At 37.6% G+C, this 27,410-nt stretch overlaps 1 protein-coding gene across 2 annotated transcripts in view; it reads left to right on the top strand.

Annotated features, from left to right (window-relative positions):
• The first annotated feature begins 2,689 nt into the window (after window positions 1-2,689).
• RAB28 (RAB28, member RAS oncogene family) overlaps window positions 2,690-27,410 on the top strand; it is a 93,100-nt gene continuing 68,379 nt past the window's right edge. The window contains exons 1-3 of one of the 2 annotated variants that reach the window (XM_074274518.1): window positions 2,690-2,907; window positions 7,270-7,366; window positions 12,642-12,730. In XM_074274518.1, coding sequence (XP_074130619.1) covers window positions 2,833-2,907; window positions 7,270-7,366; window positions 12,642-12,730 — 261 coding nt within the window. In that variant the 5' untranslated portion in view covers window positions 2,690-2,832. The remainder of the gene's footprint in view (window positions 2,908-7,269; window positions 7,367-12,641; window positions 12,731-27,410) is intronic. The other variant, XM_074274519.1, reaches the window with a different exon arrangement.

Below are 27,410 nucleotides of genomic sequence, written 5' to 3'. Positions count from 1 at the left end.
AAGGAGCAAGCTATGGGTTTGTCTTTGTATCCTCAGTGTCTAGCACATAGTAGGCGGTTTAAGTTTGTTGTTTAACTGGTTGAAACAATGTACCACGCAAAGCCTGTGACTCAAAATTATATAATTTGGAGCTGACTGAGACCTTGGAGATAATTGAGTCCAGTGGTCTTCAACGTGTAGGTCCAGGGACCCTTGGAGGTCTTTTTCAAGGGTTCTGGGGTCAATATGATTTATATACTAATGTTTAATTTTTAACATGACAAACATTAACAGATATAGGCCACATACACAAAAACTCTTTGGGGAAAGAGCCTCAATAATTTTTCAGAATGTAAAGGGATCCCAAGACCAAAAAGTTTAAGAACCATTTGTATACTCCAATCCCTCTCATTTTGCAGTTAATAATAAATAAAAAAAATCTGTAGCTCTTTAATGTTTACAAACTGCTTTCTTTATAACAATAAGATAGACAAAGTTATCTCCTCCCCATATAGCTGGAAAGCAGAAAGATTTGCGCAAAGATCTGCTCTCAGTCAGAGGTGATAACAGACCTTGAAGGATTGCCAGGCTTCCTGTCGATTTTTGCCTACCTTTGTGGGGAGAGCATGGGATTTGGACTCTGAAGTCCAAGTCTTAATCCTGACTCTGCCATGACCTGGAGGTTCGTCATGTCTTCTTGGGAGAACATGAGTTCCTCAGTTCTGTAAAAGGAAGCGGGTTGGACTTTGGGGCATTCCCAGCCAGCAAGGCAGGGATGGTTCCAGTGCACATTTCCACCCAAATCCATAATGCTGCTGTTTAGGTGGCTTCCATAAAGCAGGCAATCTTCTAAAGACCCATAGTTAATGGGATACCAGCTGCCTTTGGGTCTAACAGAAAAAAGCCGCTAAGATCTGGAAACCTCTCACCAGCATCTTTAGAAAAAGGATTCTGCCCTGGTGACCTGGAAATCTGAGACCAGAACCAAGCAGAAACTATGACTGGGCTGGAACATTTCTGGCTTCATGGAAACTTTGCATCTCCCAAAGTGGCACGGCAGGGTCCACTGCTTCATGAGATGCTCAATGGCTGGGACATCTCTGAGTAAGTGACTCCGCTGCACAGAGGGCCTCTTTTACAATCCAGTATAGATGAATTGTAGAAATGGGAAGTTCTACAGGAGGAGCACGGACTAATTAGCAGATTCTGACCAATGATTCATCTAACAACAATTTGTATGTTGGGGTGGGGAGGATTAAAAAAGTAAGGGGGTCTTAAAAAGGTTGTTTTTTATTTTTATTTTTAAAATCAGCCTTATGATTTCACTGATACAAGCATCCCACTGCCTGGAGCATGTAGAAACCAAGACACCCCACTCTGCCTGTAGGGGGCAGAGGCAGCATTTGAACCCAGATCTTCCTTCCCAGAACTCACCATCCCACGAAGTGGATACTTCAGGCCTTACTGTATCCATTTTCCAGATGGAGATGCGAAGTCTGGAGTTGAGGGATATCAAAGCCCCCCTTTTTGGGAAAAGGACCCACATGTGTAAAAATGTTTGTGGCAGCCCTTTTTGTAGTTGCAAGGAACTGAAAATTGAGTGGATGCCCATCTGTTCGGGAATGGCAGAATACGCGATGGTCTATGAATCATTGTTCTATAAGAAACCATCATCAGTATGATTTTAGAAAGGCCTGGACAGATTTATATGAACTGATGCTGAGCGACATGAGTAAAAGCAAGAGAAGATTGTACGCAGCAAGAAGAAGATTATATGATGATCGATTCTGAGGGACCTGGCTCTTTTCAACAGCGAGGTGATTCAGGCCAGTTCCCATGGGCTTGTGATAGAGAGCGCCATCTGCCCCCAGGGAGAGGACTGGGCAAACTAAGTGCGAATTCCCAACATGGTATTTTCACCTTTTTTATGGTTCTTTGCTTGCTTTTTTCTTTCTCACTTTCCCCCCTTTTTGATCTGCTTTTCTTGGGCAGCATGATGATCGTGGAAAGATGTGTCGAAGAACTGTGCATGTTTCATATATATTGAATTGCTTGCTGTCCAAGGGAAGGGTTGGGGAAAGGGGAGACACCAGATTTTGCAAGGGTGACTGTTGCATGTTTTGAAAAGAAAAAGCTTTAATAAAAGAAAAAAAATCTTTTTTACAGAGGAGGAAATTGAGACTCCGGGGATTACAGGATCACACTGGCTGATGAATTTGAGAGCGGGACCTCTGAGCCCGCGGCGGAACGGTCCTCCTTCCTTACCTGGGTTAATGCTGCTCCAGCTCCCGCCATCTCCTTCATCTTCTTTAAAGATCATCCTCCGCCTTCGGGTCGTTACCTAGCAACTGCTCAGCTCGGCCCCGCCCAGCATCTCGGCCCCGCCCCTCCGCGTGCCCTTTCCCCTCCGGGTTCCTTAGTTACCGGCGCGCGGCCTCGGCGTCTTCGTCGTCCCCGCCAACCGGCCAAACCATTAGGGTCTGAGGCGCTCGCGGGCCGGGGGGGAGGAGCCCGGCAGCGCCCCCGCCAGAAGGCTCGCGCCCCCGGCTCTCGCTCCTCAGGCCGCCGCTTGCCTCACGATGTCATTGGAGTCCGCGCCGCTCCTTTCTGGCCTTCCCGCCCGCCAGAACCGCAGGCGCCCAGTCCCGTGCCGCCGCTGTTCCCCCTCCCGCGCCGGCTGATGGTTCTTCCCTCCGTGTGACCTCGGCTCGAGCTGCGGAGGGAGGGGCCTGAGGGGGCTCAACATGGCGCCCGGCGAGTGACTCGTCCCGGATCCCGCCGGCAGTTGCTGAGCCCCGGGGGGCGCCCCCCGCCCCCTCCCCCGTCGGGGGCCGGCCCGCTCCCCGGGTCATCATGTCCGACTCGGAGGAGGAGTGTCAGGACCGGCAGCTGAAGATCGTCCTGCTGGGCGACGGCACCTCCGGAAAGGTCAGTCCGCACCCCGGCCCGGCCGACCCCGGCCTCCCTGTCCCGGCCCCGACGGCGGCGACCGGGGCTGGCGGCGTGACGCGGCCGGGGCCGAGCTCGGAGCCCTCTGCCGTCTCTCTTGAGTCCCGCCGAGTCCCGGCTGAGCTTCCCGGGGGCCCGGCCCTGTGGTCCTCCTCCTGCTCCTCCTCTCTCCAGCCTGTTCCTTCCCCCCTCCTCTCCCTCCTCCTCTTCCTCCTCCTCTTCCTCCTCCTCTTCCTCCCTCGTCCAGGTTTCTCATCCCTCTCCATTCTCTTCTCCCTCCTCCCCATTTCTCCCCCATTCTCTTTTCTCCTTTCTCTCCTTTCTTACTCCTTCACTCCCTGCTCTCCGTCTTCTCCTTCCTCTTCTTTCTCTTCTCCCTCCTCCCCATTTCTCCTTCTCCTCTCCAGTCTTTTCTTTCCCCCCCTCTTCTCAGCCTTCCTCCCCATCTTCCTCCCCTTTCTCTTCTCCCTCCTCCCCGTTTCTTACTCCTCTTCCTTTCCTCTTCTCTCCAGCTTTTTCTTTTTCACTCTCCTCTCTCTCCTCTCCATTTCTCACTCTTCCTCCCCATCCTCTTCTCCCTCCTCCCCATTTTCTATCCCATTTCTTATCCTTCCTCCTCTCTCATCTCCCTCTGCAGCCCTTTCTCTTTCCTTGTCTCCTATCCCTCCCCATTTTCACTCCCTCCTCCTCTTCCCCACTCCCTCCTCCTCTTCCCCACTCCCTCTTCCCCCACTCTCCCCTCCCCTCCCCCACATTTTCCTCCTTCCAAGAGCCCTTCTTGCTGCTCCCGTCAGTGGACCAGACTGGCCACTTGCTGCCTGCTGTAACACTAGGGTTCCCAGTTGGAAGAGACCTGGGACATCTCAGACTGGCTTTAAGTTGTGAAAAGCGAGGCTTGGGGAGGTCCTTTGCTGCTTGGAAGCACTTCTGGCCCTGTGTTCTCCCAGTGAGCCCTTTATAATGATCTCAGGCAATCTAAGTCCTTAATGCTCCTAAATCCTTTTTGCAAATATTTCCTGACCAGTTATCTTCCTGTGAGCTGCTCCCCTCACCCCTCCCTTCAGGATAATTATTATCCCCCTCCAAGAATTTTTTAAAAAATGTATTCTGGGGTTAATTGTGAAGTTTGCATATCAAATTGCTCCTTGGAGGACGTCTTATGTGCAGCGGACCTGAGGTCTAATTTCCCCTCCCCCCTTCATAGAAAGCCTAAAGGCTCCTAATTCCTAGATTACTCCACAGGTGGGGTGGAGATTAAGGTGGGGGAGGGAGGGGAAGTGGGTGCCCACTTGGGAAGAGACTGTAGGATCCGCTTCCATCCTTGGGATCTGTTGCCTTCCATTCCCTTTTCTGGTGCTCCCTTACTTATTTTCATTTGCTGAGTTCCGGTTCCTGCAGGAGCATCTGCTCTGCAAGTGGTGCTCCTGTAAGTCCTCCCCTCCTGGAGTTGGCCCTCCTTGAGAGCCCTGGGAATGCGAGCATGCAAGTGGTGCTCCTATAAATCCTCCCCTCCTCGAGTTGGCCCTCCCTGAAAGCCCTGGGAATGCAAGCATGGGCTTTTTGGTCTCCCTCTTGTCCTAAGCTCCTTAAGGCAAGAACTCTTCGTTTCATCTTTGTGGTAACTTAGGAGCCTGCTGCAGAATGGGGCCCGAATCACCTTCTGCTTCCCCAGGTGTTTTTCTAGTCTCCACGGCTTTGGGGTCACCCCATTAGGCCATTTTGGTTTGATCCTTTTTGGAAACAGGATGCAAATAATTGGGAAAAAAGGTTATTCCATATCAGCTTAGTCCCCTTTCTGTCTTATCGTTTCTCACTCTTCCTTTTTGAGCCACCAGCTTACTGTCTCTTAATGGCAGAAGAGTTAAAATTCAAGAGAAGCTTAGAAATATATTTAGGATGTGGAGCTCATACGGTACTGGAAATGTAGCATGAAGAGTTTCGAAATACAATACTGATGCACCGTCATGCTTTGACTTTAAACTATTTTTGATCATTTCTTAAAATTAAATTGCTTCAAAAGACACTATGGGTCTTTTGATTATTATTATTATTATTATTATTATTATTAAAGATTATTATAATAACCTTTTGATTATTATTAGATTTGCCCCACATCTGCAAAAGATAAAGCATCAAGTCAAAAATTTTCAGTTATCTGTTCAAATTGTTTGAGAAAGAAGTTTATACCACGTCTAGGATTAGGGGAGTTATGGGTTATGAATCACCATTCATAGTGGCATGGAGTTGTGAGGAATCGACTTACTCCAAGAGATTCTTTATTGGGAAATTGTCTCCCACAGACACGAACGCAGGGAAGGGTATGTCAAGTATCCTAAGGAGTATTTCTTGTGCTCCCTAAAGCTTGGCATTTTGTCAGTTCCTGCTCAGGCTTAGTCTAAAGTATTGGCTCCTGTTAATGCCACTGTATGTAGGTGGCTTTGGAGAGAAAGTCAATTGGTGTCACTTCTTAGAGGGAGAAAAGGCCTTATTATGCAGTGTTCAATAATTCGTATTTTTTGACCTGCCAGGGGTGCTGTGAGTCTTAAATAGCTATAGTGAATTTTGAGGCCTCTAGATGAAAATGATAAACTGTAAATGGAATTCTTCTGATGCAAAATCAGTGTTGTTGACTTTTTCTTTAAAAGGCACTTTGGTTCAGTTTATGTATTGAGCTTTTGTGAAGTTTTATATATTGTATATAAAATGTATATTTTTATTACGTGTTATCCATGGATGTCGATCTATATGTATCTATGAAAGAAGTAATGATTGAGTTATTTTTCACTGAGCTCTTTTACTGCCTTTTAGGTCTGTAAATTAGCCAATTTAATGATATAGTGAAAGGATAAATGAAAATGAGCTATGTGTCTAAGGGATATTTAGCTTAATTCTTTTATTTTATATTAACTTCAGCTTTGATGATGTAATTTTTTGATTCAAGTAACAAAAATATATGTTGTGTTGAATCCTTTTTGATATCTAAAGCAGTGATTAAGTTAAAATAATTATTGTTTAAATATCTACAAAACTAATAGCTTTAGGTTTGAGATTATTCTTATGTTCAAAAAAATTGCAATTTGCCAAAAGGTATTTAAGGTGTGCATTTCAGGACTGAAATTTGGCTGTTTTTTTTTTTTTTTTTTTTTCTTTTCTAATTACTAGTGATGTATTTATATTGTAATTATGTATAATAAGTTCTATCTTGAATGTTTTAGTTTCCTCTAATCTAAGAGCTGACTATTTGTATGGAAAAGGAATTTAGTGAAACATTTATTTTGTTCTCTCTTTCCCATCATAACCCCTCCCTATTTACATGATAAATTAAAAAAAAAATTCAAGTTGTTCCAACTGACATTAGAAAGTCAATGATTAAATTTCTTCCTGGATTTATTTCAGAAATATATCTACTAATAGAGAACCCTACATACTTTGAGATAGCACATTATGGGTTTCAATTTGAATAAATATAGCTGCACGTATATTCTTGTGAAATATTTCTTATATAGTGTTTTTACCACAGTGCCCAACACATAGTAGTTGCTATATATATATGTTAGCCATTCTTTTTAATTTACAACCCAGGAATATTATAATCATTGGAAAGTGAACCAGGTAAAGAGTGTTTGTTGTTAGCTACTTGATTTTAAATTAAGTGAATACATTTTCTAGGCTTAAGAGTTTTTTTTTTTCTTTTTAGCTTTTTTTCCCCAAAATTCAAAATTATTTTTGTAGAGCCAGCAATTTTAAATTGTGTTCATGTTTTCATCATATAAAAGATCAAATAAAATATTTATTTTCCATTAAAAATAAAAGAAAAAAGATTAGATTTTTAAAGGATTTCTATATTAAGATTTTCCTACTCATTATTTACTATGCTATCTTACTTTTAGCTGAGTACGTCAGTTACATTCTTGGTGCTTTTAGAAATTATATTGTGAATTTTTTTTGTGGCACTTGTTTTTATTTTTTTTTTTTTTAGCTAGTACTTAGGTTAAATGAGATTTATATCTCTAATCATATTCTTGTTTCCTCCTTTAATTAAATGTCTAGAATCCTATTTTCCTGCAAAGAGAAATTGGGTATTATCAGGGGACTTTTAGAGATTTAAGAGGCTCAATAGTGTTGTTCCCACTAATGCTGGCAAGTGAAATTTACCAGGTAAGCATTTAAGCTTGCCCTTACCCTGTCAATAATTAGAGATACTTAAAATTGCCCCTTGGCTTAACAGAGGCATAATTACCAAGATTGTTTAGTAAGATTTTGTCCTGAATCTATGCTTAGGATTTGAAAACCATATAAACTAATTTTAATTTTGTGCATTTACATTTTATTTCTTTATAGACCTCCTTAGCTACGCGGTTTGCTCAGGAAGCTTTTGGGAAACAGTACAAACAAACTGTAGGACTGGACTTCTTTTTGAAAAGGATAACATTGCCAGGTAAGGGACTATAATAGTGTCTCAATATTGAGAGAGATTGATGTAGTAGCATTTGCAGAGATGGACATAAAACAAAAATGTGTAAAATGGTTGTATTGCTTCTGAACAAAAATTTGAATATATCTAGAGTACTTAGTTTGGGGAGGCATATTTTCATCAGCATTTCTTAGTTTGAAGACAAGCACTTTGAGCATGTTTATGAACTAATTTTTTTTTCTGTTTCTATCACATAGTGATCATTTTGTACATGTTATAGGATGAAAATTTGTGGCATTTTCAGAAGGCCATAGAACGCTTATATATTTTTAAAATAAATACTTAAAGAGTTCAGGAATACAAAAATTTGTGTGCAAAAAACATTGAGAAAGATGATTTCTTTAAAAATATTTTTTTATTTTAGGCAGTCTGTACTTGTATTTTTGGTTGGGGGATGCTGAAGGGGAAGTATAATGTAGCTATGGAACCACTGTGCTCTAATATGTGAATGCTGTTTTATGCAAGGCAGCATGAAATTGCTGGCATTTAATAGACCACTAAAATTTAGGGTCCCTAGGCACTCATAAAAATACAGTTTGAGCATTCAAGATGTTTCAGTTCACGACGCAGAGAAACTATTTAGATGCCAGTTAAGCACACCGTGTGGAAAATGCAAAGAAATAATAACAGAGTGATTTCTGCTTGAAGTTTGTTTCTGAACAATTGGAGATTTAAAATGGACTATTTCTTTAGTTGTGATGGTTCAGTTGTGCATTTGAAAGTATTCCATTAAAATCTTTTATTTTAGTGAGCATGATAAGCTGCCTTCTCCTTCAATAGATTAATGTTATGGGAAGATTTAAGTAAAACTTGCAAATTTAAGCAGCATTTTTACTGTAGAGGTGATAAAGTTGATATATTAGTGATATTAAAAGTCACGATCATTTGGCTAAAGTCTGAAAATTTTTTCTCTGTTTAAAAGCTTAAATTAAATGCATTTGATAATAAAGTACTGAACAGTTGGTGGTTTTCTATACATTTTGTTATTATTATCCTTCCAATAAGATTTATTTGCATTTTCTCAGGAAAAGTAAGCTGAAAAAGAGAACTGTTTTCTTTCAGCTTTGCTCTTATTCCATTATTGGTCTGTAAGAGGTTAATAAGAATTGTTTGAATATTTTGTTCATATTTAAAAAAATTCTGACAATCTGATTATGTTTTTATTATTTCCACCATCATGGACCCTAAGTACAACATGCATGATAATTAACAGCAGTCACTAGTGGAATGCATACACAAATCACACAGTATGCCTGCTGTGAAATGGTATTTTTACAAAGGTTTCCCCCACCCCCCATGCTAGCTGTTGTCTTAAGAGCTTCTATATGTACAGTATTTTGTTATTAACCGTTCCAGTTGGATTGGAGAGTTTCTTAAAGAGGCGATCCTTCTTGATCATTTCATTATTCCTTGAACTTTTTTTATATCTAAGAGCTAAAAAGAACAGTCATCAGCTACCTCTAACAAAGTACTCGAACGGTTTTTGCTGGCTTTTCCATTTTCTATATATTTACATATGTATACTTATGTAATTGAAAGTGTCATATCTGTTCTACAGCATTTTTTGATAGAAGCATTTTTTTTGTTTGCTTTGACTACTCTATAAAATAATCTATGACTGTTTACACATTTGTTGTCTTATAGTATGCATTTTGTGTCTTAGTGTAATATCAGAAAGTACTTACCTTAAGAGCCAACTTTAGGAAAGTACTTGTAGTGAATATATATTTTAATTTTCCTGATTAAGGTTTTGTTTTGATGGGCTAAGTTCCAAAGGGAGGAAAAATCTTGTGTTTTTTTTTTTTTTCAAAGCCATTGAGTTTCATGCTACTTAATAAGTACAAATTTCAGCAGGAAAAAAAGTTTTCAATCTATTTTAATCTGTACAATTGAAATTAAGTGGATATATTAAATGACATTAATATAGTTTGATATAATTAATTAAATTATTCAAAATGACATGATATGGTTTTACAGTTCATAATTTTATTTATCTTATCAGCGTCAAAGTTTACTTTTGATATTGTGTGATAAATGTTTTTATTGTTTTGCTGAAAGTCTTGCAAGGTATAGAATAAAAATGATAACATAACTACGTATAATTATAACAAAATAGAATGTTAGAATTCTGATAAAACTTTTGACTTTCCACTGAAACTTTTTCAAGTCAGTGACTTTCCAAATACTGATCTATTTTAGTTTATTTCATGATCCAGTGTGCTGTATAGTCTAGATGCAGCCACTGTGCAGATCTGACTGCTTAAAATAGTCTATCTGTTCGTCAGAGGTTCAGCTGATAGAACTGCTTAAGAGCCATAGTCCAAATACTTTCAGGAAGGTTGTGGGTACACTCCAGTAAACAGGGTTCTACTGTGAAAAGGATTTTTAAGTCTTCAGTACAAGAAGTGGGCAGCCTTGTGTTTTCAGTTCCATCTTGACTCTGTAGCACTTTAAGTAAGGTTAACCAAGGATCCTTTGATAGAGTCACTGTTTTATCCTTTGGGGGCCTTTAATTTAAATGGAATGAAATCTACCTGTCTTTTGTCACTCATTTTCTCAGTATAATTTCATACAAAAAAGAAAGAGTAAAATAATTATTTTCACTTTAAATCTAATTGTTGGCAGTTTCACCAAAATTCTTTATTGATGGACAGTTTCAGATTAAGTATTCAAGAGCTAAACCACTGAGGTTTTACTCTGCATAATTTAATTATTTTAATATTCATTTTTAGTTTTATAGTTTATAAAATGACCAATTAATAGAAGATGCCGTATGCATGTTAACCTCCAGAATGAAAATTAATATTCACTTAAACTCATCTTTTAAATTTGATTTTGACCTCAGAGTAATCTCTCCCTTCCCATTTTAGTGAGGACATATTTTAATTCTTTTTAAAATGAGTAAATAATTTAAGATTGTGGATTGATTGTGAAATTGAGTATCTTTTACACTTACAAGATATCAGTTGATTATGTCTGCTAAATAGTAGCTTTTCATATTGAATTAATGTAAGATGCCACTTAACTATTTTTAAAAACTTTGTTGGGAAAACTTTGATTTCCTTCTTCCCACCCCCTCGATCAATTAGGTATGATATTGGTATTATTTTAAGTAATAGAAGTATATGCATGAAGTTGGTAATCCTCAAAAAAATCACTGCTTCATTTGTTCAGTTATTATTCACATGCAATTCTAGTTCTGGTAATAAAAATATATATAATGCAATATTTCTGGATATGAGAATAAAGGAATAGTTATTTTTTCCAGTGAGAAAAATATGACAGATTGAATATTTATTAAAGCTTTATGTAAAAACACTTACACAATTATTTGTTAATAAAATACCCTTTTCCCCTATAAGATGGTATAAATAATTGTCAACTATCTAGCAGATAATTGAGAGAATTCTTTATCTAGTAGGCTTCTGAGAGCATTGAATTTGAGTAATTACTAGAGATGGTTGGTGCTGTGTGATCACTATATTCATATTATCTTTATAGAAAAAATTTTCAGCTTCAAGAAATGAAAAGATTGCTGGATTTTTTAAAGGGATAATTTTATAGATGGGGCAGTTACAACCATTTTATTCCGTGGTTTGGGCAGACTTCAATCTTAATGTAGACTTCGTTACTTATAGATTCAGCTATAGAATCTTCATAGTATTTGGTTATTGCTCTGTGTGTTTGAATATGTGTTGAATGTGTCTGTATGTGAGCGTGATGAAGGGTGATAAACTTTAGTAGCTCTTATTAATGCTGATGGAAGTTTCTTAGGTAAATCCTCTGCACATTGGTTAGGGAATAGGCTTGACTATGTCTAGAGAATGGAAATATTGTAATATAAACCCACAGCACTCAGAATTGAAGCTAAAACTTTGCTTGAGACTTAAATATTTTGATTTTTAAAATTTCGTGTTAGTATGAGTTGTCTGAAATTTCCATTGGAAATTTGAATATCAGAATTTCATATTTTCAAAGCTATTTTACATGCATAATTTTTTTTTTGATCACAGATTCATATATCATGGAATTTTGTGATAATCATTTAAAATGCATAGTTTTTGTCCTTAACATACTTTTACTCTTGATTTTCTTAATTTTCATAGGGGTCTGAATGGCTTTTTTGGTTATTAAGGCTCATTTTGAATTTATGATTTGGAATATACTTGATTTTTTTTTTTGATAGATGCTTTGCCCAGTTTTATTAAATAATGTAATTTAGTGAATAGGCAATTCCTAGATATATATTACAAAAGAATTGTGATCTTGTACATTTGTTGTTTGCAGCTTATTTCCTAACAATTCCTATTGCAATAAAATATTGCTTTTCAGAACAGAGGCTGATCTCAACATAGTGGATGGGATTACTAACAGCAGCCTTTTAGAGGCTTCATTCTATATGAGATTTGATGATGGAAAGAAGAAACTTGTAATTTTGTTTGTAAATTTGTAATTGCAGTGATTTTGTTAAGCAGATTGTTTTATTGATTATACATGAACTTTTGATAGTCGTGTCAGTCATTTATTTAAAACCTTATGATATTCACATTAACAAAAAACCCATGCATTCTAGTACTACTGTAGAAACTTCTACCTTATATTTTTATAAAGTATTAATATTTAGTAATCACAGAAATGGTTATTTTGTATATGCTTTTAAAACCTAAAACTTTCTGACAGTTTTTCTTAATAGAGTTGAGGTATATTACTGTTGTATTTGATGTTATTAAAGATTAAGGAATTAACAATTATAAAGTTTCCATTTTTATTTTCTACACAAATGTCTTTCATATCATATAAAACCATGCCTTGTTGTATTGTTGTTTTTTGTTTTTTTTTTGAACTTTTGTCTTGATCTTTTTTTCTGAAATTTATAAGCATAAATAAATGAATGTAATCTGATTTTGTCCCATTTAGGATTTTACATTTTTTCAGTAGGCATGAAGTTTGATGTGATATGAAGAACTTCTTAAAGAATTAAAATTTCCTTGATCTTCCTCCCATTATTTTGAGAGGATTCAGCTTCATTGGGTTGGGGCAAAGGTGGAAGGGTACAAGTCCCTCCTATGATCTGTTAGTACAGCTTTACCGCAGAACTTCACATACCTGACTTGATGAGCCTGTGGGAAATTGGGCTTAGTGTTCACTGAAGATATTTATTATTTTGTTGGATTTTGGTCGATCCAGATGCTTCTTGACATTTTAGTTTTGCTCAATTTTATGTTTATTTTTGTTTCAGGAAACCTTAATGTTACCCTACAAGTTTGGGATATAGGAGGGCAAACAATAGGCGGCAAGATGTTGGATAAATATATCTATGGAGCACAGGTACAGTAAAATAGTGCAACTTAATAACTAAATATTTGAGTGAAAAGTTTGTTTTTTAAAAAATTGTTACTCTTTTTTAAATTTTATTTATAAATTTTTTTGACAGTATATATGCATGAGTAATTTTTTTTTTTATAACATTATCTCTTGTATTCATTTTTCCAAATTATCCCCTCCCTCCCTCTACTCCCTCCCCTAGATGACAGGCAATCCCATACATTCTACATGTGTTACAATATAACCTAGATTCAATATATGTGTGTAAATCCCATTTTCTTGTGGCACATTAAGTATTAGATTCCGAAGGTATACGTAACTTGGGTAGAAAGACAGTAGTGTTAACAATTTACATTCACTTCCCAGTGTTCCTTCTCTGGGTGTAGTTGTTTCTGTCCATCATTGATCAACTGGAAGTGAGTTGGATCTTCTTTATGTTGAAGATTTCCACTTCCATCAGAATACATCTTCATACAACATTGAAGTGTACAGCGATCTTCTGGTTCTATTCATTTCACTCAGCATCAGTTGATGTAAGTCTCTCCAAGCCTCTCTGTATTCCTCCTGCTGGTCATTTCTTACAGAGCAATAATATTCCATAACCTTCATATATCATAATTTACCCAACCATTCTCCAATGGATGGACATCCATTCATCTTCCAGTTTCTAGCTACAACAAAAAGAGCTGCCACAAACATTTTGGCACATACAGGCCCCTTTCCCCTCCTCAGTATTTCTTTGGGATAGAAGCCCAATAGCAGCAATGCTGGATCAAAGGGTATGCACAGTTTGATAACTTTTTGGGCATAGTTCCAAATTGCTCTCCAGAATGGTTGGATTCTTTCACAACTCCACCAACAATGTATCAGTGTCCCAGTTTTCCCACATCCCCTCCAACATTCATATTATTTGTTCCTGTCATCTTAGCCAATCTGACAGGTGTGTAGTGGTATCTTAGAGTTGTCTTAATTTGCATTTCTCTGCTCAGTAGTGATTTGGAACACTTTCATATGAGTGGATATAATTTCAATTTCATCATCTGAGAATTGTCTGTTCATATCCTTTGACCATTTATCAATTGGAGAATGGTTTGATTTCTTATAAATTAGGGTCAGTTCTCTATATATTTTGGAAATGAGATCTTTATCAGAACCTTTAACTGTAAAAATATTTTCCCATTTCCCTTCTAATCTTGTTTGCATTAGTATTGTTTGTACAGAAACTTTTTAGTTTGATGTAATCAAAATCTTCTATTTTGTGATCAATAATGATCTCTAGTTCTCCTCTGGTCATGAATTCCTTCCTCCTCCACAGGTCTCAGAGGTAGACTATTCCCTGTTCCTCTAATCTATTTATGATCTCATTCTTTATGCCTAAATCATGGACCCATTTTGATCTTATCTTGGTATATGGTGTTAAGTGTGGATCCATATCTAAAAATTAAGTTATTCTTAAGAGTTCTCTTTTGGTCAGAGAAGAGGAAAATTTTGTGAAAACATGTCATAAATTTATGTGCATATCTTTTCATTATTTATGTTCAATAAAATGATGTTGCAAGTAGTTTGTTATATATATTAGTACTTGTGTTTTTTGTACAACTTTCATATTTTCCATGCTTTTATTTCAAATTTTTATTATCAGTAGCTGAGAATCTTAAATGTTTTTGGATATTCATGAGTTCTAACGAATGTATTTTACCAGAGCATGTGGTCTTGTATTTCCTCTGTAAAGCTTCTGCTCGTGCAAGTGGGCACGCGTGCGTGCACACACACACACACACACACACACACACACACACACTCTTTTCCCATTACTTCTGGGAGCAGACACACCGTGCTCTGTTTGGCCTTCCAAGTTTTCTATGACCCGGCCCCTTCCTACCTGTCCTTAACACGTACTCCTGGATCCATTGATACTGGCCATCCTCTGTGCATGGAAACCATTCCATTCCACCTACTGACCTTCCTGGCTTCCCTTAAGCCCCAACTAAAATCTTTTCCCTACCTCTCTTAATTCCAGCCCCTTCTCTTTTAGTTCTTTCCTTTTTATACTCTATACAGCTCACTTTGTATATTTTTGTTCCTATTAGATTGGAAGGTCCTTGAAGGCAGGGACTGTATTTTGTCTTTTTTTGTTTTTTTTTGGTATCCTTTGTCCTTAGCACTGTGCCTAGAACATAGTACACACTTAATAAATATTGATTGATTGATTGATTAGAAAAAATAGTTTGAAAAAGATAATTAAAAGGATCCTATAAATTAAATTTAGAAAGTGAATAGAGTTGCAAGAAAAAAAAAAAACCAAAGGAAGCTTCCATTGAGTTTGCAAATATTTTTCAATACTATGGGCCTGGGATTGTGCTAAGCACTGGGGCAATAAAATAAAAGGTAAAAAAGAACTTGTGTTGTAATAGAAGAGACACTGTGTCCCTAAGTATATATAATGTTATAAGATACTTTAGTAGATATTGGCAGTTATGTAGAAAATTAAAAATCTAGGTCTTCCGTGAGATTATGAAACTAAGTTAAAATGTATATTAGGGCCATGTGTGGTAGAGCTACATATGTCAGTGTATTAAGGCAAAATGTGTGTTCAGTCATTTTATTTTGGTCAGTGTTGGGGAACAAAAAGAAAGGCAAAAACTATCCTTCAAGGAGCTAATGTTCTAGTGATAGAAAATACTTGTAAATAACTAGATACATATAAAGATATATACAGACAGAAGGTAACCTGAGAAGCATTTAACCCTACACTAGAAATAGTAAAACTCTTTATATTAATAAGAAGAATGCTTTGTATTTTTATAGTGCATTACAGTGTACCAACTACTTATATTAACCCAAAGGCAAGGGAAAAAAAATTACTTTGTAGTAACTTTATTATGTCAAAAGCTACCTTTCTGCCTTGTCTGAGTTGATACAGTTAAAATAATAAAGTATAATAAAGAAGCTCTAAATTATTTAAGTGTAAAACATTTTTGTTTTTGCAATTAATTTCAAATTTATGTGTTCACTTCATGCAATCTGAAAAATAATATATTTTGTGTTTGGGCAAATTGCTTCAAATCTTAAGTACTTAGAAATATGGCTAACTATTGGACTGTACGCTATACCTCTTACAGTAGCTTTATGTTGAATTTATTTTGAACACAAATGATTAATAAAAGAGATCTTTTATTCAGTTATTAAGTTATTTAAATATGCTTTTTCCTCTCCCTTTTTTTCGCTTATTCAGTTTTCTTGAATTCAGTTATATATTTTTCAATTCATGTAATGATATTATGAGATATTGATATTTTCCTGGAATAAAGCCTTTAATTACCAGTAATCTTAACATAATTTTTTCATTGAAGGGGGTCTCTAAAGTAGTACAGTCTTAGTTTGGACTTTTAAGAACCACTGTGTAATAAACAATTTTGTTATTTGAAGTTGCAAGAGATTTGGATTTCCACATACACAGATAGATCTAACATGTTATTCTTCATGGATTGAGGACTTGCAAAATGCTGTTGCAAAATGAAATCTGGCTTTAAAGCCATGTCTTAATTTTAAAAACTATTTCCACCCATTCGTTTTACAGAATTACCCTGGACATCTGTGCATCAGTCATGTTAGTAGTCCTGTATTTTAGACTTCTCTTAGCATCTTTTATCCTACTATTTGGAATTTTATTGAAAAATCATTTTGCTATTTTTTTTTTGAGCGGTCGAGTATTACAGAACTTGGGATAAAGGTTCCTATATAAAGGACCTACTTTTCTGAAAACTTTCAAACTAAGGTGGATCAAATATGTCATATGTTGGTATTTTAGACCACCTCCTTAATACCATCATAGAATTTCAGAACTGGAAAGGACCTCTTTGTTTACATCATTCAGTACATGCCCTTCAAAGAGAATCCCCGCTGTCATTTGTTATCATCCTGTGGTTTTTAATCGTGTCTGACTCTTTGTGACCCCACTCGAGGCTTTCTTGGTGAGGACACTGGAGTGGTTTGCCAGCCTATTTTATTGATAAGGAACTGGGGGCGGTGGAATGAAGTGATAGGTGCAGGGTCACACAGCTGGGAAGGGCCTGAGATCAGCTGTTAGTTAGCTCAGGAAGAGGAGCCTTCTTGCCTGCAGGCCTGCCACTGACCACTGCTCCTCTGAGTTGAGGTAACAGAAGTTCAGTGATTTGCAAACCTTAAAGAGCTGTAGAACCGGTAGTTAATATTGTCATGATCATTATTATTGTCTAGCAAACAGTATTTTATTTGTGTTCCCAGAAGGTAACACACAATGGATGCTAGATGCCTGTTGATTGATTGGTCATCCATTTTCTGTTTGAAGAACTACAGGGAGGAGGAATCCTCTAACTTTTAAAACAGTCCATCCATTCTTCTTTAACTTTGATCGTCAGGATGCTTTTCCTGACACCAGACAATTAGATTTGTTCATCATGAGTATTTTTGGATCACTTTGGATCACTCTGTTGCTCAGAGTAGCCAAGTCTTTCATGGTGGTTCATCATTACAACATTGTGATTATTTGGCTCTTCTGATTCTTCTCATTTCCCTTTATGTCGGCTCATAAGGATCTCGTCAGGTTTTTCTGAAACCCACCCTTTGTCATTTCTTCTAGCACAGTAACATTATGTTGTAGTCATGTGCCACAAGGTGTTGAACCATTCTTCAACAGTTGAGAATCCTCTTGACTTCTCATTCTTTGCTACCACAAAAACAGTTGCTATAAATATTATTGTGCATATGGGCTTTAGACTCACCTCTTGGGCCTAGTTCCAAATTGTTCTCTAGAACCGCTGAACCTTTTCACCATCTCACTAATTATTCATTACAGCATTCATTTTAACCTCCTCTTCTTCGGCCTTCGTTATGTCTGATAGGTGTGTGATAGTTGCTTCAATTTGCACTTTTCTAATTAATAGTAATTTTTAAAGCTTTTTCATATGGTTGTAGATAGTTTTAATATCTTCTGACAACTCCCTGTTTATATTCCCTGATCATTTATCAATTGGAGAATAGTTTTCAATTTTAGACATTTGACTCAGTTTGGTACTCTGTATATATTTGAGAAATGATACTCACCTGAAAAATAAGACATTTTGATTAGCTGATTCTTAAGATCCCTCCCAGCTCAAAATCTATAATTTAGTTTGTCTGCTTGTAAATGGCTTAAGTGGTTAGCACAGAACTGTGAGTAAAAAAAATTTTTTTTTGTTAATATTGTGTTAAAAATAAAAAAAAAAAATGAAATCAATTTTCGGCAACATTTGCTCATCGCCAAAGATTACAATCCTTTTATTATAAGCAGAGATACTAAAAAATCATAAAGGGGCTTATAGTTTTTAAAGACATGTAACTATATGAAAATTAAACTTTCAAACATTTTCTACCACTTAAGATCTAGAATCCACTTAAAATTATACTTTGGGTTGAGTTCTATATAATTACATTGCTTCAAATAATTATTTTTTGGCAGAGTATGGATGCATTATACTTGGTATAATTGTTGACACCAGTAGATACTAATTGGCATATTGGTAGAATTTTCCCATTTTTCTTTCACTCTTTGAATTTCAGCTAAAATCTCCAGCACTTTTATCATCTATGACATATTATGGAAGAAATAAAATAGTTTCTTCTTATATTCTCATGTTGGTTCCCAAAACAGTGATTGATTGACCTGTGTTAGAATTCTTGCATTGCTACTTACTGGTTGTATAATTTTGGACCGTGCTGAGTTCGGAGTCTGAAAATCTGATTTAAAAATCTTTTCATATCCATTTAATTCTTAATGGAACTTATACTCTCTGAGGCTCAGTTTCTTCATCTGTAAAATGGGGTAGATGATCTCTGAGGGTTCTTTGAACTCTATATTCCACGAAGGAAAGAATCTGATTCTTTGTCTTTAAGGGTAGAGTGCGCGTGTGTGTGTGTATTGTGTTGGTGATTCAGAATTTCCTGTAAAGTGCTGTCCATCATCATTGTATCAGAGCCTCAGAACTTGAGTTCTGAGGAAACTTTATTAATAATTTTGGAAAATAGGCATACAGAAAGTCCCAAAAATCTTAATGCAGTTTTCAGTTATTAAAATTTAAGTATTGAGATAAGTAAGAAAATGAGATATAATTATTTTTATTAATATTACAGTGGCTTATCTCTCTGCTTTCAAGAGATTTCTTTTATAAAATAAATGCAATTTTAAATATAAAGAATACTATCTACTCCACCCTATCTTTTATTTTTTAAAATTTTTTTTCTTTTTCTGAGGCTGGGATTAAGTGACTTGCCCAGGGTCACACAGCTAGGAAGTGTTAAATGTCTGAGACTAGATTTGAACTCGGGTCCTCCTGAATCTTCAGGGCTGGTGCTCTATCCACTGTGCCACCTAGCTGCCCCCCACCCTACCTTTTAATTCCTATTTTATAATATATACATATATATATTATGTATATAAATGTATACACATGTATATGTATGTGATGCTAAAAATATCTGGAAAATTATGAGAGCTGGCATTATTAATGATATTTGACTTATAGAAAAATTTTTTCAAAATACACACAAAGATAGTTTTCAACATTTACCTTTGCAAAATCTTGTGTTGCAATTTTTTTCCCTTCCCTTCTCTCCTATACAGCAGGTAATCCAATATAGGTTAAACATGTTCATTTCTTCTAAACATATTTATCTTCAGTTCTTGTAAAATTATCATGTATTTTTAGTTATTGAGGAAATTATCTATATTGAAGTGTCAGGCAGGAAAATTAATTGGAACCTTCAGTGAAGACTTATTGTTTCCCTTCTTGCAGTGGAAAGAGTCTGGGATTTTTAATCAGGGTACCTGAGTTTTAAGTTAGTTCTAGATTTGTCAGTTATTACTTGTGACCTTAATGAATTAATCTTTCTGGGCCTTGGTTTCTTCCTTTGTAAAATGAATGGGTTGAGTTAGATGACTTCTAGTTACCCTCTAACTCTAAGCATAGGAATCTTTACAGTGCTGTGGTTTCCTCTCCTCCCCACACTTTTTGCCCAAAGAGATTGAGCCTTGGCACTTTGGAGTAATCTCTTTCAACTCGAAGTGGATTAACCATTTTAAAATAGAGGAAAACAGATATATTTTAATGAGAAATGGTGCTAAGAAGTGACCTCTTTACTGGTTAGATTTCCAGATTTTAAGTTGAAATATTCTAAGAGTCTTCAGAAAAATGTTCTAGGCTGTTTTTCCTAGTGATTAGGAGCAAATACAAAGCTCATGGTATTAGTGCTCTGTAACCTGTGGCTAACAGACTAATAACAAACCACAATTGGAATGCTTCATTTTGTAGCTCTTTGCCTTTTGGCTCTTGAATGGTATACAAATATTGCCTTAAAACTGGGGAAGTAGGGTTACTTGTAAAGTGCTTTGGGGTACAGATTGTACCCCTAAGATTTCGGGGAATATCACTTATATGGAAATTGTGATCATAATGGTCATATTTGTTTTTCTTACTCTTACATCTTATTCTGACCAGGAGTTATTTTCACGTGGGCAAAAAAAATCAATATAGAAGAGTTCCATTACCTCAAAGTAGAGTGCAAAGTTTATAAATTGTCTATTTAGTGATTACTAGGTAGATTTGTCTTTGCCTGTTAGTAAGTTGTGTCTCAAATATGGTGCCCAGCCATTCAATATGAAACCTGAGAGCTGTATTGAAAAAACTGCTTTGGAATTGAGACCTGAAGATAATTTTTTTTTTCTTGAAAATTTTACCAAGGCCTTTTGTTTTTCTTCACTACAGATAATTCACAGAATCCCCTGCTCCCGACAGAGAAAAACAGTTAAGCAAAACCAGTTCCATCAACAAACACAATTCTTGAGGCAGCTAGGTGGTGCAGTGAATAGAGCACCAGCACAGAAGTCAGGAGATCCTGAGTTCAAATCCCGCCTCAGACATTTAATGCTACCTAGCTGTGTGACCCTGGGCAAGTCACTTAATCCCAGTAGCCTCAGGCCAAAAAACCAAAAACCAAATGTAGCACTATGACCATAATTTTCTACCTTTCTGTTGACGGAGGTGCATGTTTGAACGTTGCCTTTGATCTAACTATAGCTGCCTCATAGGTATATTATTGGAATATTGGAACCCTTTGATAATATATAGTTAGGATTACAAGGTGCTAACTCAGGTTGTCTAAACAGTTCTCTAGCTCAGAGTTCACACCTTTAGTTCACACCTTTAAAAGGAATATACACCTTTAAACTTCTGAAAGGAGTTTGCACCTTTAAAGGATTTTACACCTTTGGAATACTCACAAGCCCATTTTCTGGGAGGATAAAAAGAGGCAACATTGAGCCTGGAGAGCAGTCTAGTCTGGGAGATTGAGGTTAGATGGCAGTTCTGAATTGGGTCAAGGAGAAGACATCCCGTAGATTCTCAGGGCCAGCAATCCCACACTTTTGGAGGGGAAGGCTCCAGAAGCCTCCCAAGAAACCTCACAGAGAAAAAAAATTTACAGAAAAAAAACCTCCTCCCAGGGAAGGATTATAATTGAGAGATGACGGAACTTTACATTTTGGTGCCCAAACGTGGGGCAAAGGACTTCTTCTGAGCCCTTCAGAGGAGCTAGACCGGACTTCATAATATATACATATGCATATGTATACACGAAACATATGTATAGGCCTCTGTACCTTCTTTACTCTGGAGCAATTCATATAAATCTGTTTATGTTTCCATGAATTCCTCCTATGTATTTTTTCTTATGGTACGTGTGTGTGTGTGTGTGTGTGTGTGTGTGTGTGTGTGTGTTTAGCACTCTGGTCAGTTATTCCTTAAATAGCTATCTGTTTTCTCCTATCTCTTTCTCTGCCATCTCCTACTTCCTTCCCACCTTACACTGCATTTTATTACCATGAATCTCTGTGCTTGCATTCTTGTAGTTGAATCACTGGCTCAGAGGATATGAACACTTGGACCAAATACATTTGGTCCACATCGTGTTCCTGTCTTACCATAGCCCTTGAGAAATGGCTGCCTTTATCATCTTTGCAGATTTCAGTATGAGAGGAAATTTTGGGATTGTTTTTTTTAACTTCCTTTTCTTTTATTAATAATTTGGAGCATTTTTCCATTAATGACTTGTAATTCTTTTGAAAATTATTCTTTTCTGCCAATTACTTATCTATAGTAGAATATTTCTTGGTTTTGTATTTTTGGGTCAATTTCCTATATGTTTTAGATAACTTTTATCTGAAATATTGCAATATGCCCTCCTGGCAGTTACAATGACCAGTCTGCCCTAGGCCCAACAGAGTACCTTTGACCACTGACCTTTACAGTGTCAACTCCACCCGGCTCGCCTCCTCTGAGGCCTTCAAAGGTCTCTGGCCACGATCTCTTGAATCTATAGTTTAATAACCGGTAGCGCGCTCAAGAACAGCCATGTGTAATCTTAAAAGCCTTTATTATACCTACTCACACAATGCCCTGACTAATGCCCTGACTTGTCAGTTCCCTAGTGAACACTTGGTCTGAAGACCCAAAATGCAAAGATTACCCCCCCCCCCATTCAACAGTTGGTTAGATTCTAGGTTCATTGATTTAATTTGTATAAGATATTTTAAAATTTAACATAATCAGATTTGTTTTATCTATTGTGATCTCTTTTGGTTATGAATTTTAGCCTTAATTACAGCTCTACAAAGCCATTTCCCCCCTCCTTATCTAATTTTAAAGGGATATAAAGTTTTATTTTTAGGCAATTCAGTTTTTTTTTTTTTTTTTTTTAAATAGTGAACTGCTCAAGATACAGCATAAATTTATTTTCTGCCAGTCTGCTCTTTAGTTTTTCTAGCAGTTCTTCTAGAATAGGGAATCTCTATTCCAATTATTTTTCTTCTTGGATTTTTCATTGATTTGTCCCTCGGTTAGTAAGCACTTATGAAGTCTCCCCATGTTCCAGGAAATGTGCTGTGTTCAGAGGATGCCAAATAAAAAGTAAGATTATCTTTGCCCTCGACCACATGAGGCTGTCCTTGGAGTCACTGCGAGGCCGCAGTGCATGCTACCTTTGTGGCATTCAAGTCCCTTTCGCTCCCTGAGTCTCTGATCCATTGAGGGGGAGGGAGTTGGACTAGAAAACTTCTGTGGTCCCTTCCAACTGTTGATCTATAACTCTATGACTTACAAAAGGATTGGAGGCAAGCAGGGGCGTCAGGAAAGACTTCTTGCAAGGATGTTTTTGTGCTGATCTTGACAGCAGCTAGCGGTTCCAAGTCCTTCTTGAGTAGGCATGGGCGATGGCCTGTCCAAAGGAGGTGGGGGTTGGGAATGTCTCCTGAGTGGGGAATGGCCCCATGAGGCTGGAGCCTGAACTGGGAGAGGAGGGTGGGCAACCAGCCAGGGAACCAGGCTGAAGCCTGAGTGGCAATGTCAGTCTGCCAACCAGTATGGAGCAAGCTCCAGTCATGTGTCAGGCCCTGTGTCAGGCCCTGTGTAGGCTGTGGGAAAACAAAGTTAAAAATGAAATAATCTCTGCCCATAAGGACTTTACAATCCATCTGGGGAGATTTTGTGTATGTAGGTATAAATGACTATGTATATCTTCATATGTACAAAGTATGTATGTGTACATATACATATATGTATACATGCTTAAAGTAAGTGCAAGTTTTTTTTTTTTTTGGTCAAAAGCTCTGGCAGCTGGGACTATCAAGAACAGGTTTGTGGAGAAAGTAGGACCTTACCTGACTGGGTTTTGTTTGTTTGTTTGTTTTGTTTTGTTGTTTTTTTGCTGAGGCAATTGGGGTTAAGTGACTTGCCCAGGTCACACAGCTAGGAAGTCTTAAGTGTCTGGGGTCAGATTTGAATTCAGGTCCTCCTGACTTCAGGGCTGGTGCTCTATCCACTGCACCACCAGCTGCCCCACCTTACCTGAATTTTGAAAGAAATTAGGGATTTTAAGAAATGGGGGTAAGGAGAGAATTCATTCCAAGCTTGAGACATGACTCGTGCAAAAGCATGAAAATGAAAAAAAGATGCCATGGATAAATAAGAGGAGGCTAATTTGGCTGGATTATTGAGTATGAGAAATAGATTAATATAAGAATTGAACATTATATTGAAACCAGGTTATGAAGTGTTACATTCAGCATACCAAACAGAGAATATGTCCTTGATCTTAATGATCAATAGGGAACCGTGGGCATTTCTTGAGCAGAGGAATGACATGGTCAAACCTATATTTTAGGAAAATCAATTTTGAGATGTGTGTGTGTGTGTGTGTGTGTGTGTGTGTGTGTGTGTGTGTGTGTGTGTTTACATAACTTTTGCAGTTATATATGTGTATAGAGAAAAGAAAAGAGAGAAAAGGTTTTTTAAAAAAACAATATAAAGAAATAGAAGAAAACAATGAGGTGGGATGGACAGACCTCTTGTAGAATATTAGACATATCAAAGAAATGCTTCATGCAAAGATGGGCCTGAAAAAAGATGGTAGGGACAGCAGAAGATTACGAAGATGTGGCAAGAATATATAGAAGGACTATACGAGAAAGAGCTTAACATTCCTAGTAACCACGATGATGTGGTTACCAATCCAGAACCAGACATTCTGGAGAATGAATTTTTTTTTTTTAATTATGGCTTTTTTACCAGATATATGCATGGGTAATTTTTCAGCATTGACAATTGCAAAACCTTTTGTTCCAATTTTTCCCCTACTTCCCCCACCCCAGATGGCAGGTTGACCAATACATGTTACATATGTTAAAGTACCTGAAGAATGCATTCAAGAGGGCCTTGGGAAAGCATTCCTAACAGTAAGGCTAGTAGAGGCGATGGGATTCCAGGTGAGCTATTACAATGCTAAAAGATGATGATGTTGAAATGTTGCACTCAATAAACCAGCAAGTTTGTAAACCGTAAAAGTGACCGCTGGATTGGAAGAGATGAGATTGCACCCCAAACTTAAAGAAGAGAGAATTGCCAAGGAATGTTCAAATTTCTCCTTTTTTCAAAACAGCAAGTTGTGCTTTCTGCAGTGTAGGCTCCAAGAATATGTTGAACTGAGAATTGCCAGAAGAGCTGGTCGAGGCAGAGGAACTAGAGACCAAATTGCCAACGTTTGCTGAGAAGGCAAGGGAGTTTGAGAAAAATGTCTACTTCTGCTTCATTGGCTATGTTAAAGTCCTTGACTCTGTGGATCACAACAAAATATGGCAAGTCCTCAAAGAACCTTTCTGCCCACTAGGAGGCAAGAATTAAAGCTGAATATGGAACAGCTGATTAGTTGAAGTTTGGAACGTGCATATTTCAGGTTTGTGTTGTCACCTTATTTATTAAACTTATATTCGAGTACTTCATGCAAAATATCAGACTGGGTAAATGAAAAGCTGGAATCAAGGAATTGCAACAATCTCAGGTATGCAGAAGCTACTTATTACTCTGAAGGCAGAAAGTGAAAGGGAGTTAAACAACCTCTGATGAGGGTGAAAGAAGAGAGTATAAAATCTGGCTTGAAGCTTAACATAAAAAACTCCAAAAACTTGGCAACTGGCCTGTTACTTCTGGCAGGTAGTGGCAGAACAAATGGAAGCAGTGTCAGATTTTATATTCTTGGGCACAGGAACACTGTAGATGGTGACTGCAGCATGAACTTGCTCTTTGCAAGAAAAGCTCTGGCAAATCTGGACAGCAGATGAAAAAGCAGAGACATCACTTTGCCAACAAAGGTCCGTATGGTCAGAGCTATGGCTTTTCCAGGAGCCAAGTATGGCTCTGAGAGCTGGACCACAAAGAAAGCTGAGAGCTGAAGGATCAACACTTTTGAATTGTGGGGCTGGAGAAGACTTTGAGAGTCCCCTGGACAGGAATGAGATCAAATCAGCCAGAATTTAAAGAAATTAATTCAGTAAATTCAGTGGATGGCCAGATACTGAAGCTGAAATGCTTTGAAAAAATGAAAGTCTTTGGAAAAGACCCTGATATTGGGAAAAGGGCATGGCAGAAGCTGGATTGGACAGTGTGATGGAAACGATGAACATGAACTTGGACAGATTCAAGAGATAGTGGAAGATAGAAGGACCTGGCACATTTTGGTTCATGGGGTCACGAAGAGTCAGATGTGACTGAACAACAATATGATAACCTGATACTTTCATAGTAAATCCACAATCTATTCAAAAACACGCTTAATATCAATTTTTTTGAATTATGGATTGTAGATGATACAGAGAAACCAATTCTGAGACTGTTGCAATGGCTGAGGAGAGAAGTGCCAAGGATACTTGTAACTAGAAGGAAGGAATGGCTCTCTTGAGATAGGATCCGTGCGACTTGGCACTTGGTCTTATAATATGTGAGAGGCAAGAGAGGGAAAAAATGACAATTGGTTGTAACCTGGGTGATGGATGGCGGTGCCCTTGGCAGAAATAGCAAAGTGATGTTGAGGGATTCTGTTTTGAATTTTTGCTTTTGAGATATCCATAGTATATCCAGATATAGATGTCAAAAATGTAATTGGAGATGGGCTGGATACGTAGATGTAGAATTTATCTTCCCAAAGAAAGTAGTTGAACTTATTTTAGTAAAGAGTCTAGATAGCTCTATTTGCAAGCATAAGTATTCCCACACAAGGAGGGTGAGACACAGGGAGATGGAGACTCTCTGGCCAAAATGGCGACCAGAATGGAAGCTTCTTTAGCTTCTGTCAAATTCAGCAAAACAACTTTAGATTTAAACAAATCATTCTCGAGAAATTTAATGAAAAACTGTCATTCCAGAAAGACTAGAGCAGAAAAGGACCTTTAAAATGTAAGACTAAGAGTCTAGAGAAAAGTAGAAGGGAAAAGTGATTTGAGAAATCAGAAGGGTGTGGTGATGGAGTGCTTGTGTTCCGCCTTGCAGAACCTGAAGGTATTCCCAGAATGTTGATGGGTGAAATCAAAACCCAAACAGAGGAGGAGCTGGGAGTCTGGTGTTTGCCTTTCCTTTAAGAGGAAAACCAGAAGGTGTGATCAAAGTTGGAGGACACTTGTAGAGAAGGGTGAAAAAGGGGTGGGCTTGGGGTCCCAGAGAACAGGCGTTTGAGGGACCTCACTCTTACCTACAAGGGAGGTTCCGTGCATACCCCTGCACGAGGGTACATCCACTGCCCTCTCCAGTCTATGAGGGGGAAAGTTAAGGGCAGCGAGGCCTTTATGACTTTGTCCCCTGGAGTTTTGCCGAAGTCAAACAAGAATGAAGAAGGCAGATTATGGGAACAATTCTAAGGGCAATGTAAAGTCAAACTAGTTAAATAAAGAAAGAGGATTTGACGGTCTGAACTTGAGGCAAGAGGTTGAATGAAAAGAGAAGTAAAAGAACTGCCTAGTCTGGCAAGGAGGGGTAGAGTGATTGGAAGTTGCTATGAGAAATGAGAGGTTTAGTAGGGGTGAATGGAAGGGGAGGGAGAAAGGAAGGACAATGGAAAGAACTCCAGGTGTAGAGGCGGAAGATCTGGAGGCAAAAACCACCACTGGACAATTATTATCTATATTAGCTTGGGCAAAACTCTTAAACTCCTTGGGCCTCAGTTTGCTCATCTCTGAAATAAGGTTCAACCAGATGATCCCTGGAAAGTTCTATGTGTGTGATCCTCTGATTAGAGAAATGAAATTCAGGCAGATGTATTATGTATTGTGGAATTAAAATACTTGTGG

This window comes from Sminthopsis crassicaudata, chromosome 6 (assembly GCF_048593235.1).
Source record: "Sminthopsis crassicaudata isolate SCR6 chromosome 6, ASM4859323v1, whole genome shotgun sequence".
NCBI lineage: Eukaryota > Metazoa > Chordata > Mammalia > Dasyuromorphia > Dasyuridae > Sminthopsis > Sminthopsis crassicaudata.
The sequence above is the reverse complement of the archived record's forward strand: the minus strand, read 5'-3'. Positions and strand labels throughout refer to the sequence as shown.